Below are 18,330 nucleotides of genomic sequence, written 5' to 3'. Positions count from 1 at the left end.
GGCAGCGGGAGGGGAGCCGGTGTGGGGGGGAGCGAGGCTTCCCGGAGTCCTACGGAGCTGTGAGCACCTCCCAGCGCCCCGGGATGTGTTCAGGAGGGGACAGCAATACGTGGAGCACTGCCCGAAGCCTTGTGGAGGGCTGCTGTGCATGGAGCACTGCCCAAAGCCCGGTGTACGGCTGCTGCCGTAGTGCCATTATTTGAGATATGTTCCTTCTGACGTTTCGGTGCTTTGCCCATGAGTCCCATGCGAACAGAATTCTGTGTTGGCATCTGTTTTGTTCAGCTGCGATCAGTGGTACCCGGGGTTAAAGGTTGAAAGCAGCTTTTGGTTTCTGTAGCTGCCACCACAGACCCTGACCCAGGACTTCTCTAGGCAGCTTCGGTTTGGCTTCGATGCCTCTTACAGCCTTACTGATGTTACAAATACTTCAGCATCACCATGAAAACTTGTTAGATGTGAAATGCTGTCCAAATGAAATCAAGGATACATTTTTTAAGATACTTTGGGTGCAGTCTGTAATTAATCCTAGATCTCCGTGACTCATGCCAAAAATATAAAAACTTCTCAACTCTTACATCGTTCTTGACTAGCTATTTGTTTATCCTTGAGTGAGCATCTGAAATTCCAGATGTTTCCTGTGAGGATTTAATATATTTTAAGTATTTCAGGCCAAAAAACTCCAAAATCTATAGTTATTTCTTTTAATTGATTAATTAAGAATCCTGCTGGAGGAGCTGTTCAGAGCATTAGTGTTTGGAGCTTCCGTATTCCATAACAATGTACATAAAGCTGGTAGACCAACTGCATTCTGTTATCTTTATTATAGAATCGTTTGAGCTGGAAGAGTCCTTTAAAGGTTATTTAGGCCAACCTCTCTGCAACAGATAGGAAAGCTTAGGGCTGAGGGTTCTCTTAAACTTCACTGAGGGTTGCTTCTGCTGCCTGGCCTCCTGGTGCTCTGCTTCTCCCAGCGATCTGCTGTCTGGGGGCAGAGAGGCTCTCCTTGCAGTGTGGTAAAGCACAGGTTGTTGCTGTGGTCAGTCTCTTCCAGTGCAATGCGAGTTTAACAGGTAGTAGAATGGCTTTTTTCCCATATATTTCCACCTAGTTGCAGAAGGTTGCAGGCTGCTTTAGAGATCTGTGTTTATTTGATTTTTGTCTGTTTGGGTAGCATTGTGCCTTTATCTTGAAAACTTGGGGCACCTTGCTCTCACAGCAGCCTGAAGTCCAGACAGACACTTGCCTGTGCTACTGCTGTCCTATTGCTTTGGCAGATCTTATAATCTTGGTGGGTGATGAACTGCTGTTTTCTTAGCAGAGTATGTGTTTTTCACAGTGCACTCTCAGGAAAGCAGATCATGTTTATCACTGCTTCTCTGGGACGTACCTTACGTTGTGCTAGATAACAAATTGCTGGATGGAGCCCGGAGATATGGCATTGGTGGTGCCTGCTCTGCTCTCTCCCTTTGGTGAGAGGACAGGTGGTAGCACAGTTCAGATGTATTTGAGCTTAATGTAGTTAAAATTAAGAAGACTTTTATTTATAATATGGAGCTGTTATTGGGGCTTGTTTTGTTCATGCCCTTGTGGATCCAAGGTATGCTGGTACACCTCTGTATTCTTGTTTTTTGGTCTCTGTTCCTCCTGGGTAGTACTGTAAGACTTCAGGTTGTGAAAGTAGGCTGTGAAAAAAGTCAGTTGTTCTAGCTTTAATCATTTCAGCATTGTGGGAACTGCTGTTCTTCATCCTTGTTCTGGTGAGTCCCTTTTCTCAGCTTCTGAGGTTTCATAGCTTTGCCTGAACTGAAAGCCCTAAGCTCAAATGCATGTTTACGTGCTGTTCATAATGCTGATAACAACCCTTCCTTCCTTCCACCTCCAGACATTCGAGGTGTCTTCACAACTGAAGGATGACTTGGCCTGTGAGCAACTGCTAATTTAGATCAGCAGCAAAACTTCCATCTCCTGCTTTGACAGCATTGAGTTGCAGATGTCTGCAGTAGGACCTCAAGGATGTTTATCTTGCCTTTACCATATTTCTTAGAATCTGTGTTCATGTGGCCCCTGTGATGGAAACCCAGGCTCCCCCAAGCTCTACAGACCCGTTTCTCTGAAGCTGAATTTTGATGCTGTGGTTAGCGCAGGATTCCTGGCTCGAGGAGGGTTAAGTAACAGCTGTTGCAGTATCCTGTCTTCCTGTCATCATGCAGACAGCTTGAATGCGTTTGCCCTCAGTATGGCTTGTTCATTACCAAAGGAATATGGGTTCAGTATCCTCAGGTGGGGAAGGCAGGACTGTCACTGCATTATGGGTGCTGATGTGGAGAGGCTTGGCAGGGCTGTAGGCACTGCAGGGCCAGGCACGGGGCTTGGAGGAGCCTCCTGAGCTGTGGCAGGAGAAACAGATGGATGAGGTAAGTGCAGAACAGACGTGGGAACATTCTGGGATCAAGATGATCCCAGCATTTGTAGGATGACAGTGAATACAAAAATCTTTGTTCTAAAATTGGCTGTCAAGAAAAGGTTGGAAGGATCGCTAGTTGAAAACTGTAAAGTTAGTGATGCTGTGGACAATGAAGGACTCATCCCAGCAGTGTGTTGTCACACCCGTTCCACTTGTGTGAGTGACCCCAGACTGTGGTTCACTGAGTCTTTGGAACTGTTTGCTAACAGAGCTCAGCAGTGAGCATCTGCAGGCGTTCTTTCAAAGAGCCATTGCTGCTTGGGATCCTGACTTGAGTCGGGAGATGCTCCAGCTGGAGACTGTCCAGCCACGCACTCGGGTTGGCATTGAAAGTAATGCTGTCCTATCCCCAGTTAGACGGATGGCTTCCCCAGTTTTAGTTGTTTTAAATGGATTCTAAGACCAGACTGCCCTTGATTTGTTCTTTGGCCGTCTTATCTGTCTCCTCTCCTTTTGCTTCAGTGGGTGTTCTAAAATAACATTCATTTTCTTGAGTAAATTTACTGAACTTCATTTTTTGAAGGTTTGGGCTTGATTTTTACCCTACTGCTTGCTTACTCAATCTTCCACAGTAGTGCCTGCTTCAGTACTTCCTGAAGAGGGTACTGCAAACCAGAGCTGGGAAACAGTACTTGGGAGTTCCTCCCGTGTTTGTTTGGTTCTAAAGCTCTCACATCACAGGGTTGTTCCTTGTGGGGAAGGGAGGTCTGAGGGATGTCTGCAGCTGGCAGTTTGTTACAGACTTTCTAGCCTGTTTTTCAGGCTGGTCTCAAATCTGTCTCTGTGCCTCTGGATTAGCAAGAGTAAAACTCGATAGCCTCACTGCAGGCTTCCACTTAATTGAGTGATGTTAATGCACAGACTTCTCTTGTTTGGAAAACTGTAATGTTCTTCTTGTTCCTTTTGCTTTCCAGTAGGATGGCATGCTGTTGGTTCTGTGCTCTTAGGTTTTTGGGCTGCTAATAAAAATAGCCAACAGACAAAAAACTTGTTTTTAGGCAGCTGAGACTTCCCACTGCACAGAAACTGTTCCACCTTGAGCTGCACAGAAAGCTGTCAGATATCTGTACTGACTTCATATGCAAACTGGAACATCAGAGCAATGACCTTTGTTATAGTTTATAGCCTTGCAAAGAAGGAATCCCTAGTAATTCCTGCAGTTCCGTACTGATCTGTAAAAAGGGAAAGGGGTCAGAAATCTGTTCTTTGGCCACCAGCTGCTGGTATGCTTGCCAGCAGAATGAGGGAATAGCCATAGTGCCTCACAGCAGGAAGCAAGGATGAGCTTTGTATGTGAGCCCCTGAATTCTCTTTTGGGCACTGTGTGTTTGGGGGGCAGGGAAGCTGTCCCTGATAGTGTCAGCCCACCTCTTCAAAGCCAGGTGGTACGTCTGCTGAGCAGCTTGCTGTGGCTGTTACTGTAGGGTCTGGTGTGCTCCTCTTACAGGAGAGCTGTTTGTACAAAGGTGCTTTGGGTATTCCTAGGCGTGCATAGGCTTCATATCCCAGCATGTGCAAAATGATGGCATAGTGAAGAGAAGGTCACACTCTCCTTAGTTACTGATGGGGGTCACTTGCAGTGCTTAGTCCTTCAGAGCCACCTTTGGGCAGCTTATTTGTCAGAGTTCTGATTGTCAGCTTGCCACAGCCTGAAGAGAAGGGCTAAAATCAGTCAGGTTTGTGCATTGCTAAGATTGGTTGGTCTGGGACTTAAGCAGCCATTCCCAACAGAAGGGTAGCTAACCTGAAGTCAATGACCAAATTGTTGTTTAGAATGTCTAGTAAGAATGCTGCTTGCAATACTGCTTGCTTAACACTATGATCTCATTATCCAATTAAAAAAAAAAATCCTTCAAATCTAAGCATCTTAGCAGTGACAGCAGGAACTGCCATAGCAGGGAGAAGTACCAGTGTAGGTACTTCAGCAATCTGTATTCTGTGCCCAGCAATGGATTTACAAGCAAAGTTCTATCAGTTTATGATTATACAGGAATGCTTCTTGGTCATCTCATGTAAATTTGTTCCGAATAAAGCTAATGTATTTCTCTTCCAACTCCAGGAACATTCAAACTTACAATAGAATTCACAGAAGAATATCCAAATAAGCCACCTACTGTTAGATTTGTCTCTAAAATGTTTCATCCAAATGGTAAGTATTTACACAGTACATTTAATTGTAGCTTTCTGTAAGTGCTGTAGAAGTAGACTATTATAAAAGTTTCCACTATCTAATAAGCACAATTCCAGTGTGCTTCTGTGTAGTTCCACTGAAGGTGTCTGTGTGAGCTGTGCTCAGGTTTGAGATGAGTAGAAGATGCCTCCTAGCCTGCAGGTGGTGCAGCACTGTTTTACAAGGCTCCTCTTTCAGCTGCCTGCTGATATACGTGACAGAAGAGAGAACTTGAAAAGTTCAGGTTATTTGCTGTTCTCTGTACATATCATGTACATAATTACACTTGTGACTGCAGTTGTCTTCTGTCATTTTTTCTTTTGTACAACTGGGGGCCTGGATGAATGCTATACCTTGAAATGTAGTACTAGGTTCCAACTGTAGCCAGTAAGATCACTGAATCAGTCCCTTCCCTTGGCCACTAAAGGTTGGTTCCTTGTCTCAAAGAAATACTAGCTTCATGAATACCTGCAACTTAGCAGGTATAGATAGCTAAGTAAGCTGCAGGCACATAGAAAGTAAGCCTGTGTGGGCTAAGTGCACTGAGGGAAGGTTCTTGTACAGCTGTCATAAGACTAGGCATTGGCTGCTGTAGATATATTCTGGGGAAACCTTGTATGTAAACAGCTCTTTTTTTTTAGTGTTCCTTATTTGGATCACATGTGGAAAGCTTAACATTTTTGCCTTCAATCTCTTGGTGGTTTCATCTTTCCATAGCAGTGGCTGCAGTGTCACAGAGAAGCGTGGCATTGAAGAATAAGCAGGGTTTGAGCTTGAATACTTGAGCCAGCTGCCAGTGACAAGCTTCATCTCCTATGTGCAGGCCTGTCTGTTGGATTTCAGTCTGCCACACAATATTGGCTTCTGTTCTGTTTGTCAGTATATGGGTTTTCAGGATCAGACAATACTAGGAAAAACTGAGTAGCTGTACAATTTGTTTTAAGCCATTCTTCTTGAACCTTTTCTAGTCTATGCAGATGGTAGTATATGTCTGGATATTCTTCAGAATCGTTGGAGTCCTACTTACGATGTCTCTTCCATCTTAACATCCATACAGGTAAAAAAGATTTCTGCATGAAAAGGCAGAATTAGGATGCTTTAAAAAAAACAAACAAACAAAAAAAACAAACAAACACAAAAAAAAAACAAAAAAAACCCACAACTCGGGAAAAGCACTGTTGGCTCCTCAGAGCCAGTAAAGGAGCTAAATGTTGCTATATTTTTAGGTATGAATGCTTTCTGTCTGTAAATTAACCAGCCTTAGAGGTGCACAGAGGTTGCTGGAGGTTCCAGCTCTGGATTGCACTGCTGAAAGCTTGTAGTAACTTACAACTGGAGTAGTGCAGTGTGCCCTACCCTTATCTAGATGAACTTCTGCCCCCTTACTAATATGGATAGTTTAGAGAATATATTGCAGAAACTGTACTTCCACGTGTCTGAGCATCTTTTTTCTTTTTGTGCAGTCTCTGTTGGATGAGCCAAATCCTAACAGTCCAGCAAACAGCCAGGCAGCTCAACTATACCAAGAGAATAAGCGGGAATATGAAAAACGGGTTTCTGCAATAGTAGAACAGAGTTGGCGTGATTGTTGACCCAGGATGATGCAAATGAACACTCTGGTGATGAGGAAAGTATATGAAGTGTCTGAGTCATCTTCATCCTAGCATCACTGCATTTACTTTGAAAGCAGAATAGCTGTTGTGCCGTTGCCACCCTCCCTTGCTGAAGCTTCTTCTCCTTGGACATAATAAAGCACCCACTTTGAAGTCAAATGTACTGTACTTGGGTTACTTGCAAAAGAATTACTGATGCTGAATTCATTTTCTGTGGTCCCTCTCCAGTCTTAGGGCAGTATTGTGCATTTCTGTAGTGTACACTAAGCTTTTAATTGTAATTGTGTTATACACAGTGATGCTTATGTGTAGCTTGACAAAAGGGATGTTTATATACATACACATTTTTTAACTGATATTACTAAAGTGCTGATCTGTCCAGGCTGGTCATTTACTATTGGTTTAGACCCCACTGCATTTGTAAGTACTGAGTGAAGAAGTAATGTTTTTTTTCTTCATATATATTGGTTTCCCAGCTCTTAACTAGTTTGTAAGAACGCCAGTCACTTCTACACTTCACAGGCAAGATTTATGTACAGATATACATAAATCACTTCAGGTGTGGTACTTTGATCTTGGGGTGAGAAATAAAACCTTTTGTTTTTGTTTTTTTTTTAAAGTAAAGTAGTGTTTTAAGGGACATGCCCATGGAGACTGCTCCACTGAGTTTCTGTAGTCCTGTTACTGAGGTGTTACTGGACAACAGCAGATAGAGCTGTGGTACTCTTGAGTTAGAGTCCTTCCATATTAAGGAAGAGGTAAAACCTGAAGTGTTCCAGAGGTGGAATTATTCTCCTTTTAGTGTCTTTCCCTCCCTTTATCTGAGAAAGATAAGTTATTTGGTATCCAGCTTTGCCTTGTGGAAAGTTTGAATAAACTATGGGGTAGGCACTTCAGTCTCTGCAGTTCCCAATCTTTGTAGTTTACTGTGGTTTATGTGAGCTACTGCTGCATGCTTGAGTTAGTTTCTCTTCAATTTTATCAAAGTATTTTTCAACTCTGAGAAAACAGTTGTTAAGTCCAGACTCACTTTTTTGTACGGCTAAGTTTGTACATTTGGATACAGTTCCTTCAGCAGCAGTGTGGGATGAAACCTACAATTGTGTTGTCCAATGTTCCAGTGTCTTTTGTGTGCACATTGGTCTGTTAGTTAAGAAGTATAACTTTGCACAAGTAACCCATGTAAGAAACTGTACATTTTTCAAAACTTGTAAATAAAGTGTAACCTTAATGCTTATTGTATAAATAGGCAAGAGGTGTGTAACTGTGGTTATTCTGAGGCAGCAGGAGGCATCTCAGGCTGTGTGCAAACATCTACCACCAAAGCTGGGGCATGCTTCCAGATGTTTGGGGCAGGAGCTGTGCTTGGGCTGAGCTGTATGCTCACAATGCAGAAATACAACATGAGCCCTTCCAGACGGAGGAAGAACAGGCCTGGGTCAGCTTGCAAGGAGATGGAAAAACAGATACCTGCAGAAAGCTCAGGACAACACTCCTAGGACTAAGCTGTTGCAAAAAAGCCTGCAATAGTATGTTAGTAACAGTAGCTGACAAGGTTCAATAACTAACGACATGAGATTCATACTTTCGAAGGGGAGAACATGATGAAAATGACTGGCATCTAACAAAAGCCATTACTGCTCCTCGGCTGCACAGTTAAGACAGCCTGATGGGTTACTTAAAAAAAAAAAATAGATAAATCAGGCATTAGCCCATCTCTGCAACAACACTTCACTCAATGAGCAGGCCCTCTGCCTTACACAGGGCAGCCTTTCACCACTGCAGCTGTGCTTAGTTACACTTGCTAGCTTTCCTAAAGGACTGTCTAAGCTGAACCCTTGTAATTGCTATTTACCAATGTCAAAAAGCCAACTACAGGAGGTAGAAATAGGGGTCATTAAATTCCACGCATGGGGCTAGAGCTGATAGGCCCTTAGGAGTGTGTATGGACAAAGTATATCTGGCCCAAGTAATCTTGATTCTTAAACATCTGTTGTGCAAAACTTAGCCAAATCAAGAGCCAGTCAAGCAACAACCATGTAGTTACACAGACTGAACTCAGGGCTGGCGCAGAACAAACACCCAACAAACTTCCCAACACCTGGGAAGACTGAAGCCAACCAAATGGTATATGAGAGATCTTGGCCATTTCCCTGTACCCTGTGTAATTATTTCTGCCTTTACAGCAGAAACCTTTCTGAACGGCTCACGTTCCTCTCATATCATAGCATCGCCCGCCCCGCTCCCTCCATTTTTTATGTCTTGCTACTCACTAAAAACAAAGGCTGGTATCAGCCCTAAGGCAGCCAGAAATGAAAAAACCTCACCCTTACGGCTTTCCTATGCAAGTCCTTCATCCACTAAATTTCAAACCATATAGTGCTGGTTCCAGGAAGCTTACAGCCACATAAACACAGGTGATGGAGCGGAGAGCAATTCTTCAGCTCTAACAGTCACCAAAAATACTCCCACTAATTCAACCAGGAACCAACAGAGGTACCCAACCTGGCAAAGATTTACAGCCACGAGGCAGGGATGCTACCCAGCATCACTTGCACAGACTCACTGCTGCTAACTACTGCTGTGGTGGTACCACACATCCCGCACCCCCTCCCATGCTGTTCAGCAAAGATTTCTCAGCCCAGCACTGCCCTGGGGCTCTTGCTACTTTTCCCAGTGGCACGAAGCTCAAAGGACCGCTGCAGAACCGAGGTAGGGAGGGGGAGCTGCACTCCTGCCTGCAGGAATACTCGGAAGTACCAGGCTTCTTCCAGACTCCTACACTGCCATCTGCTATAGCCCACCATCCCTGGGAGCAGAATTCAGAAGTAGAATGCACAATGCCCGAATAAAGAAAAAACCTTTCAGAGTTTTCTGCCACTGTCCTTCGAAGGTAGCAGCAGCAGCAGCATGTTTTATTTTAGGTGCTCAAGCTGAAGCCACCTAGTTAAAGACAGGAAGAGATGCTCTCTGTGCCGAGCGAGTCTTACCTGTGAATCAAGTCCTCCAGGAGAACCTCCTCCTTTTCACTGTTTGGCTGAAAGCTTCTCCAAATGCACGTCTCTAGGATCTTCTGCTCCACCAGCAGGGCTCAGTCACCAAGTATTAAAAAAAGAACAGCGTAAGAAATGAAAACACAACGTAAAGAAATGAAGAGTTAAATATGGGAAGCAGATAAACAAAAGCAATAGCCGAGGCATAAGCCAACAGGAGAACGGGTGAAGAATCATCCCACTAGGATTGCTTTCGCCAGCTGTCCTTGCACAAAGAATCAGCAGGCCCCACGGCTGACAGAAAATAGCATCTCTAGACAGATCTCCCACTTAGCTCTTCCAAGGTCTCTGCCTGATCTCCCTGTTTTCCAGGCACGATGTGGGTGCTCCCCCAAGGCTTGCACAGCTCCATTTCGTGGCCCTGCTGGAGGCACGGCCCAGGCAGCAGCACAGCCTGCTTCCCAGGCAGGAGGAGCACTCCGGACTCCAGCAGCACACTCCAGCACCAACGAGATGCCACACTTGCACAGCACTTCAGAGCAACGCAACCATTTGCTTGTGACTTGCCCTTGACATAGCACAAGCAGAGGTACATTAACAAAGCAGAGAAATAATTAGGCACAGATTTAATTTTGCTTGGGTTAGAGAGCTTATATTCAAAGTAAAAAAATAAGTTATGTAACATTCCCCACAAGCTACACTAGCATTTCTGACACGTGGGCTCCGTGTTTACCTCCAGTTTTTATATTTCACACTTCATTGTGGTATTTACACACGTCAAGCAGTGCTTCAAGGTTAAAATCCACTGGAATTATCTAAGTCCTGTACACTGATGAGTAAGGTGCATTCAGTGACTGTCAGTATGGGAGGCTCAAGGTAAAAGCCTGCAAATAAAACCGTACTGTTACAGTGGTAAGGACATTTCTCCATGTACGTACACAGCAGAGACAACATCTTGCTATATACACCTTCCTTAAGAATAAATGCAGTTTTCACACGTTTCTTTTTACACAAAAGCTGACAAACTTGTTTGTTCGCTTTTTTTTTCCAGAAATAAAGCTGTATTTTTATTGTCATCAATACGAACTTTACATACAGATTTATTCCTCCGAACTGCATTTCCTTTGCTTTTTATCCTTTTTGTTTTTAAAACAAGGCATTTTTTCCTTTCTCAGGCAAAAAAGTTACGAAGAATAAGGGAACTATAATTTTAAATGGTGTCAAATTCTTTCTGGTTGGACATGTGTTTTTGCTATTACAAAACTAATAAAATGTGAAGGAACAAGTAATATCAAAGACACACAGTAACAGCACTGCTGATGGCTGTTGGGTTGTGCTAATATGCTCAAATAGAACTTGGCCAGTCCTAATTGTCTAGCAACATTTTAGAAATCATATGAGCAAAATAAAAGATTTTAATGTTAACATATCACGCAACAAGAAATGCAGCATCTTTTTCTTCAACCAGGTATCTAGAAATGTCTTTTGTAATTTTCACCAGTAAAATCAGACAGTGAACCTCAATTTGCCTGAGGCATGATAAGCTCATAATGCCCTACGTGGCCTTCTTGCTTCAGCTGGTCCAACAGATCCTCCTTGCGCCGCTTTCTGCTTACCACCAAGTACCTATCATGGCCCTGGCCATGAGATTTACTTTTAAGACCATATTTTTGGGCAATCTGATGTATCTGCTTCCGTTCGTCATTGGTCAGTTCTGTAGAGAATGTCAAGTCAACATGACTCTCTGAGTGGGCATAGTTTCGAATGATCTGTTCAATATCTCTTTTAGCGATTTTATTTACCCTTTCCACATCAAGCCCAAGTCCTTCCCTTTTAAACTGCTCCTTCACTGAAATAGGTTCTCTAATTCCTTCACCGTCCTTCCCTAGGCCTCCACCCTTCCAGCCCATCTTTCTTAAAATTTGATTCCCAATGTTATCTTCTTTGATTTTCTGTTTCAAAGCATCTTCTGCCGATCGCCCCCGAATCTCATTTCTGGAGATGACGTCTTCAACGGTGCCTTTTTTCAGATTGTTAACAACAGTTGGCTGGGTCTTTTTGAGGATTTTCACAGCTTCCTCTGCTGCCTCATGCTTGACAGATTTCTTCACTCCAACTGCTTCTGCGATGAATTCATTTTCAAGCAGCACCTTGCACTTCCATCGCATGCCAGTCATCCTTTCGAAGACATACTCAACCGTCATCTTGTTGAACTGAGCAGTGTCATTCAGCGTGCACACCGGGTTATCAGAGTTCTCATAAACCACCAGGTCCTTCAGGTCCTTCTTCCTCCCAGAACCTTGTGATGAGCGGCCCACTTTCTGAACCTGGGTCATTTTGATGGCTGTTAGATTTGACTGCGTCTTCTGCAAAATTTTCAGCGCTTCATCAGCTGCAGCATGCTTGCTGGTCTTCTTAGTGCCGTACCCCTCAGCTAAGCAGTGATCTTGTAGAAACACTCGACAACGCCACATGCGGTTGGGCATGTAGTCATATTTATATTCAACACACATTTTGTTGTACGAGGCAGAATTGTTAAGTATTCCTATTGCATCGCTGGCATTCTCTATGAGGACAAAACTAGTCCAGTGTTTGCTGGTGTTAGTGGAACCTTTTGCGGATTCGGCACTGGGCTGTGCTGGGACGCAGTCCCTGTTGGCTACTACAAACTCCTCATGAGGTTTGAGAGCAGGAGGGAAATCTGGGCAACTCACACCTGCCTGGCACACCACCAGGTCTTCGTGATAGGTGTGCTTGAACTTCCTCTGCACAACCCTAACTTCTACAGACTTCTGCAGCAACTTGACTGCCTGTTCTGTGGCTCGATCCCTGGATCCATTTTTGCTGCCGGCATAACCAGTGGTCAAGTAGACATTCTGACATCGTACTTCACAAGCAAAGCCATCTGTTAGGAGCTTCTTACTCTTGGGGAGGTTGGCGGGGGCAATTTCTTTCAGAGGAACATAAATATATTCAGGATTTGTCTTGCATGCCTGAATTGAACGTGTCAACAGATACGTATAGTTAATTTTTTCAGTCCCAATGTTTGCATCTGGGTTAGCAAGATTTTTCCAGACAGCTGCTGACAGTTTCTGAATAAAACTCTGCTTCAGCATTATAGCTGATGGAGGGAAAGTCTCTGATACAGATTGGACAGCTGAGGGAGGAACAGAAACCTGCAACATGCCACTTGTGGCAACATCTGTACTATTCACAGCCTTATTGGGAGTTGCTGCCTGGCTCGCAAAGCCAAACCCAGCTGAGTTGGAGATCTGGGGATCCACTCGCTGGGCATTCTCAAAATGAGAATCTATACAGTTTTCAGCTGGCTGTGTTACACCATCTGTATTTGCTTCTTGGTGCATTTCCAGCGTTTGGATGTCCAGAGAATCTTCCCTCTTGTCATCCTTCTCAGCACTGGTTACAAAGTGGATGGGTTCAAAACGTGGCCGCACACGGAACCTAGGGACCACCTTTTTGGGAGGCTCAGGAACCTCCTTCCTCTCTGGACCTAAGGGGTGGAAGAAAATTACAAGATTACCAATAAATACATGCAGTGACAGAGAGAAATGCTTTCAGAGTCATCTCCAGAAGGAGCATGCAGAATTCATGCATGGAATTACCTCTGAGACACAAACCAAAATGTTTCCTTCTTAATGTTTGCAATGATCAAAACAGAACATTCGTCCTTACGCAGGTCGCTTTGTGGTACCTCCAGCTTCTCATCTAGCACACAAAAATCACTACATCTTCAGTTACAAGGATTTTAGGTCTGACTCACTCACTCTGCCCCACAGCACTGCCTACTGAACCCATCCACTCATTTCTGAATCGAGTCCACATTAATGGTAGGCCCCATATATTAACCAGAAGAAGTGCAAATGAGGAACAGTATCCTGATATACAGAGCTCCTGCAAAAAATGACAAAGAGCTATAAGCAAAGATGCTACGTCTAAAAGACAGCTACACAAGATTTCTACTGCGAAGACTTCTGCCACCTCAGGAGCAGAACATCCACAAGTCTGTGGGTTCCAATGAGATGCATCCCAGAGTCCTGAGGGAATTGACTGACATAGTTGTCAAGTTGCTTTCGATGATATCTGAGAAGACATCATCAGCTGAAGTCCCTGGTGACTGGAAAAAAGGCAGCATAGCATCCACTTTTAAGAAGGGTAGAAAAGATTATCAAGGGAGCTACCGACCTGTCAGCCTCACCTCAGTGCTAGGGAAGATCCCAAAACTCCTGGTAACTATGTTAAGGCATGTGGAAGAGAGGGAGATGACCAGAGGAAGGTGACAAAAATGACCTGAGGGATGGAACACCTCCCTGTGAGGACAGGCTGAGAGCTGGGCTGTGCAGCACGGAGAAGGGAAGGCTGTGGGGAGAGCTGAGAGTGGCCTGTCAGTATCTAGAGGGGCTGTGAGATGGAAGGGGACAGATTATCGAGCAATCAGTTGTAAAAGTACAAGGGAAAATGGTTTCGAACTAAAACAGGGGAGATTTAGATTGAATGTATGAAGCAGCAGCTTTTTTTTTTTTTTTTTTTTTTTTTAAGTTTTTAGTTGGTGAGGCTCTGGCAAAGGCTGCCCAGAGATGTGTTAGATGCCCCATCCTTGCAAACATTCAAGATGAGGCCGGACTGGGCTCTGAGCAGCCTGATCTAGTTGCAGATGTCCCTGTTCACTGCAGAGGAGTTGGGCTAAATGACCTTTAAGGGTCTCTTCCAAATCAAACAATTCTAAGATTCAGGGATTTTAAGACTGTACGGCGTAGCCCCCTCCCTCTGCACTGAAGTGGCACATGCCTGCAACTCCACCAGAGGAGCAAAGGGCCACCTCAGTACCTTGGAATGAGCCACCTGACCCAATGCCAATGTGTGCAGCTGTAATACACGCCTGGTAACATCTGTCTAGTCATCACTCTATCACAGCGTATTTATCATAAACTAGTTCACTGCTGTTGAAAAGAGTATTTCATATACAGACACTCAAGTCAGGTGGCAAAGCTCTTATGAGTATTAAATCCTTCAGTCGTCACTGTTTTGATGAATTATGGCAAAGTTTACATTTCTTGCTGAACTTGGTATTTTGATGATTGCACTGCAGCAACATTTCAAGGCCCTTCCCAGCACAAGAGCTTCGTTGTGTGTGGCACACAACAGGGAAGGAACCCTTCCCACAGAGCTGCTGCCTAAAAGAAATACACAGCAGGGATAAAGCAGTATTTTTCTTTGTTTTGCAGATGGGGCAGGGAAACCCAGAAAGACGACTGGATTATCAAAGTAAGAGAAGAAACTCTGGCGGAGCTAGGGTTTACATCCAGGCCTAGAGAGTAGTCCTGTACTCTGAGCATCTGCATTTTAAAAAGCCACACTATCAACCAACACTGCCCCACAGAGCAGAGGCCTGCTGCTCACATCCACAACCCACACCCCCAGGCACAAGAGGCTCCCTGAGCCCTCCCTCCTGAAAAGAGCTCTGACAACTGGAGTGCAGTAGAGCCAGAGGAGGAAGCCACCAGCCAGCCAGCCCACTTTGCCCACTGCATTTCCTCTTCTAGAATAGCTACAGTTGGAACACCTATCCCTGAGAACATGGGCTCTGCTGAGCTATGTGGGACTCCTCCAGGCCAAGAAGGAAATAAAAGGAAAGCACCCAACATCCATGCTTCAGGCAGGTCATATCTGAAAACGAGTGCAATAACTGCTTCTCAGGTCAGAACATCACTTCACTACATCAAAGAAGGACAGACAGACAGTGATATTTAATGACACAGGTCCAATTCCTTAGCATTGTAATTAGCAAAAATCTATTACATAGCAATTTCAAATAAAAATTATAGTTTACTTAAGCAAAAAAAGAACTTTGCCTGAATTACATATGCCTGATGACATGGTACAGGAAGAGAACAGTTGCAATCCAGCAGAGCTCACCGTGGCCGCTGTTCCCCAGCCTGCCATGCTACCCTGCAATTGCCAGGCTCCCTGCAGCCCACGCTCCACCCAGCAGCAGGGCCAGACCCCCATGACACACAACCAGTGCACTCACTGTCAGGTGGGGACCGCTGTCTCTTCAGCTTCTTGCTAGGGACCAGTTCAAACGACTGCATCTCCCCGATGTCGATGCCCTCTGCCATCTTGAGAACCTTTTCCATGACCTGCGAGCCATACCTGTGTGAATCCAAAAACAAAGCATGTCAGAAGTGCTCCCACAAGGGGCACCTGGCCCCACCACCAACCCGCCCTGCACCTGTTTCAAGCCTAAATCACTCCCACAGTCTCTGTGTCAGCTAGGATTCCAGTACCTCAGTGCCTGCTCCAGACAGACAACTCAGCCTCACTCAAAGCACAGAATAAAACCAGGTCATTTATGTTTGAGATGCAGAATCTGATCCAACAGAAGAGCAAAAGAAGCCCTCACTCTGCTGCTGCTGATATGCTGGCACAGGCCCTGACCAAATTTACCCCTCCTGCCACCCCTGGTGCTGGCAGGTGTCTTTGTGAGGTTGGGGCAGGACACTACTGACAATGTACTTGGCTCCAGGTGAACCTATCTGTGAATAACAAGCATTGCAGCCACCAAGCCTGCAGCATTTAAAGCTTTAACATGTACACATTATCTGCTAAAATGCTACATTTGGAAAGGCAGCTAGTAACACAGGGGCGTGGAGGAGGCGTCTCACGAGGCACCACAGTTCCAGGACTAACCACGGGAGTGACTTGCCAGCACTGAGCTTCTTGCCTGGGTCAGCAGCCACAGCCACATGTCACCAGCAGCAAAGTCACAGACATCAGATGACAAGGACACTCCTCTGCCTTTATTGATCACTCTCTAAAAAAAAGCCATACTCCTTTTTAGCTTGGTAGTTGTGCATGAGAGTTTTAAATCCCTGAGCCGTGGAGAAGGTGAGGTGGCCGCAACCATGTGGGCAGGACACACATGATAAAACTCCATGGCTGTACAGCCCTGGACATCTAAGCTTTCCATTGTTCCTGGGACCTGACATGTTTTCAAATCATTTCCAAGTCCAAACCTGAACGATAAAAAGGCAACTTTTTATTAAAAAGGCAAGAAAAACTTAGAAATACAGCACAGAACTATATTCTGACAGCTCTGCACTGCGATTCAGAAAGGAGAAAAGGCAATCTTGCACATGTATAGTGAAGTGTTCATCTTCAAGACAACAGCCAGTGAAACAGTAACCTAAATTAGCTTTTAAACACTCCTCTCCCAAGGGCTCTGTTCATCTATTCACTCTTCACTCAGGAAACGGCCTTCCTGCTCCTGAGAACCAGGCAGAAACGAGACCTATGTACAATCCTGAGAGAACTGCACACACACCAGCACAGTGTTTGCTTCACCCTCTGACACCCAACTCTGTGCCACTCCCCCGAGCGTGGGAAGAACATGCTGGGACAGATGGGAGCTGTGCAGTGGTGACAGCCCTCATCTACAGCAGGGACAGGAGCCTGGCTGGCTACCTGCATCTTGTAGAGGGAAAAGCACGTTGCCTCTGACAGCGGCATCAAATGTGCTGCCCTTTTCTAGCAGGCTTCCAAACAGCATTAGGTTTGGTCTGGGAGTGTCATTCTTTAAGACAGATGGTCTTGTTTGGGGCACAGGTTTCTGCCTGGAGGAAGGCCAACCTGTCCCGGTATGAGCTTGTTTAACCTGGTCTTTGAAACTTCACCTCGTGGAGGCTGCTCGTGAAGGCAGAGGACCCCACATCTCCGCTGGTTAACTGGAGTCCCCCCCAGTGCAATTTAAGTTTGTTACCTCTCCTGATTCCAGCAGCTGTGGAGCAGGCTGTACTATTTCCTCCTCATTTTACAGCTACCTTTAACATATCTGGAACACACATCTTCCCTCAGCAACCTCTGAACTAATTACACCTTGTTACTTAACTCCTTCCTCACAGGTCATGTTCTCTAAGCCCTCTGGACATTCTGCAGGCAATTTTCCAAATCAACACTGGTGGATTTCATCAAAGGAACTTTTAGGGCTACAAATATGGTGAAGGATACAGAGGGGAAGATGAAGAGTGGCTGAGCCATATGTCCCTTCCCTTCCCAGGGAAGCTTCTCTGTGTGAAGCTCCCCACTGCTCTCCAGCACCGTGCTCATGCTGGAGCACAACACAAACTTTGGGGAAATAGCCTCACCGATATGAGCCTCAATCTGCTGCTTGTGTCTTCTCTCAGAGGTGCTGCTGAAGATGTTCATCAGGGAAACTACAAGCACTTCAGGCTTAACTTGCATCACTTTTAGAATTGGAGATAATGCCGCAGAGCTCTTGTGATCAGCACCTTATATCCATACTACAACACTGCAATTCCCAAAAGCACCATCACCTCTACTAAGATAGCATAAAAGCTTATACATGGTCCAGAGAAACTAGAACAGCCTTGATTTTAAAAAACTAACCCATGCTTTAGAATTTGAAGTTACTTTAAAACAAAGCTCAATTTTGATGCTCACAGAGCAGAACTGTTCAGTACTTGGATCTGAAAGAAAAAGGAAAACACGCAAGTCTACACCTAAAGAAGCTGACTTGGATCTATACAGATAGTGCAGGATATTCCCTTAAGACTTTGGGACAGCAATGCCAACAAAAGCAAAGCCACGTGCCACTCAGGGTTTACAAGTCCCTTTTGGCCGCAGCACAGATGACTGAAGTTAGTTATTTGGCAGCCGCTCCTGCCTTTAGAGCATCACGTCCCATTGAAGAAAAGTCCCAGCACCAGGCAGGTCAGTAGGGTGTGCCCGAGGCTCCTCCCAGCCCTACAAGTGCCAGTGCTGGCAGCAGCGATCAGACTGCTTTTCCATTCACCGGGCCGTTCTCCCGGAGAACACAAACCCCGAGTTCTGAATGGAGCGCAAAGGCTGATTTACGCTTAAAGGGACACTTCCTTCTCAGCTAACTCACAGAACGCGATACCGCGTGCTTTAAAAGCTCTCGGGAGAAGAGCATTGAGAACCGCTGCCAGAACACACGCTCACCTCGCAGCACCTCGCTCCCCCTCCTGCTGCCCCGGCACATGGACCTTCAACAGAGATCCCACCCGGGGATCCCACCCCCATGCAGAC

The 18,330-nt window shown here is 45.2% G+C and overlaps 2 protein-coding genes across 2 annotated transcripts; one reads left to right on the top strand and one right to left on the bottom strand.

The window, feature by feature from the left end:
- Nucleotides 1-95: 95 nt before the first annotated feature.
- On the top strand, nt 96-7,500 carry UBE2A (ubiquitin conjugating enzyme E2 A). Its single transcript, XM_010715468.3, has 3 exons — nt 96-4,616; nt 5,606-5,694; nt 6,101-7,500. The coding sequence occupies exons 1-3, from the start codon at nt 4,601-4,603 to the stop codon at nt 6,227-6,229; spliced, it is 234 nt and encodes a 77-aa protein (XP_010713770.1). The 5' UTR covers nt 96-4,600; the 3' UTR covers nt 6,230-7,500.
- Nucleotides 7,501-9,854: 2,354 nt separating this feature from the next.
- On the bottom strand, nt 9,855-16,021 carry NKRF (NFKB repressing factor). The gene is made up of 2 exons (XM_010715467.3): nt 15,293-16,021; nt 9,855-12,754 (listed from the first exon to the last, which is right to left on the bottom strand). The coding sequence occupies exons 1-2, from the start codon at nt 15,396-15,398 to the stop codon at nt 10,764-10,766; spliced, it is 2,097 nt and encodes a 698-aa protein (XP_010713769.1). The 5' UTR covers nt 15,399-16,021; the 3' UTR covers nt 9,855-10,763.
- Between the last annotated feature and the right edge of the window lie 2,309 nt (nt 16,022-18,330).

This window comes from Meleagris gallopavo, chromosome 9 (genome assembly GCF_000146605.3).
Source record: "Meleagris gallopavo isolate NT-WF06-2002-E0010 breed Aviagen turkey brand Nicholas breeding stock chromosome 9, Turkey_5.1, whole genome shotgun sequence".
NCBI lineage: Eukaryota > Metazoa > Chordata > Aves > Galliformes > Phasianidae > Meleagris > Meleagris gallopavo.
Note: the sequence above shows the minus strand (reverse complement) of the source record. Positions and strands in the feature narration are given on the sequence as shown.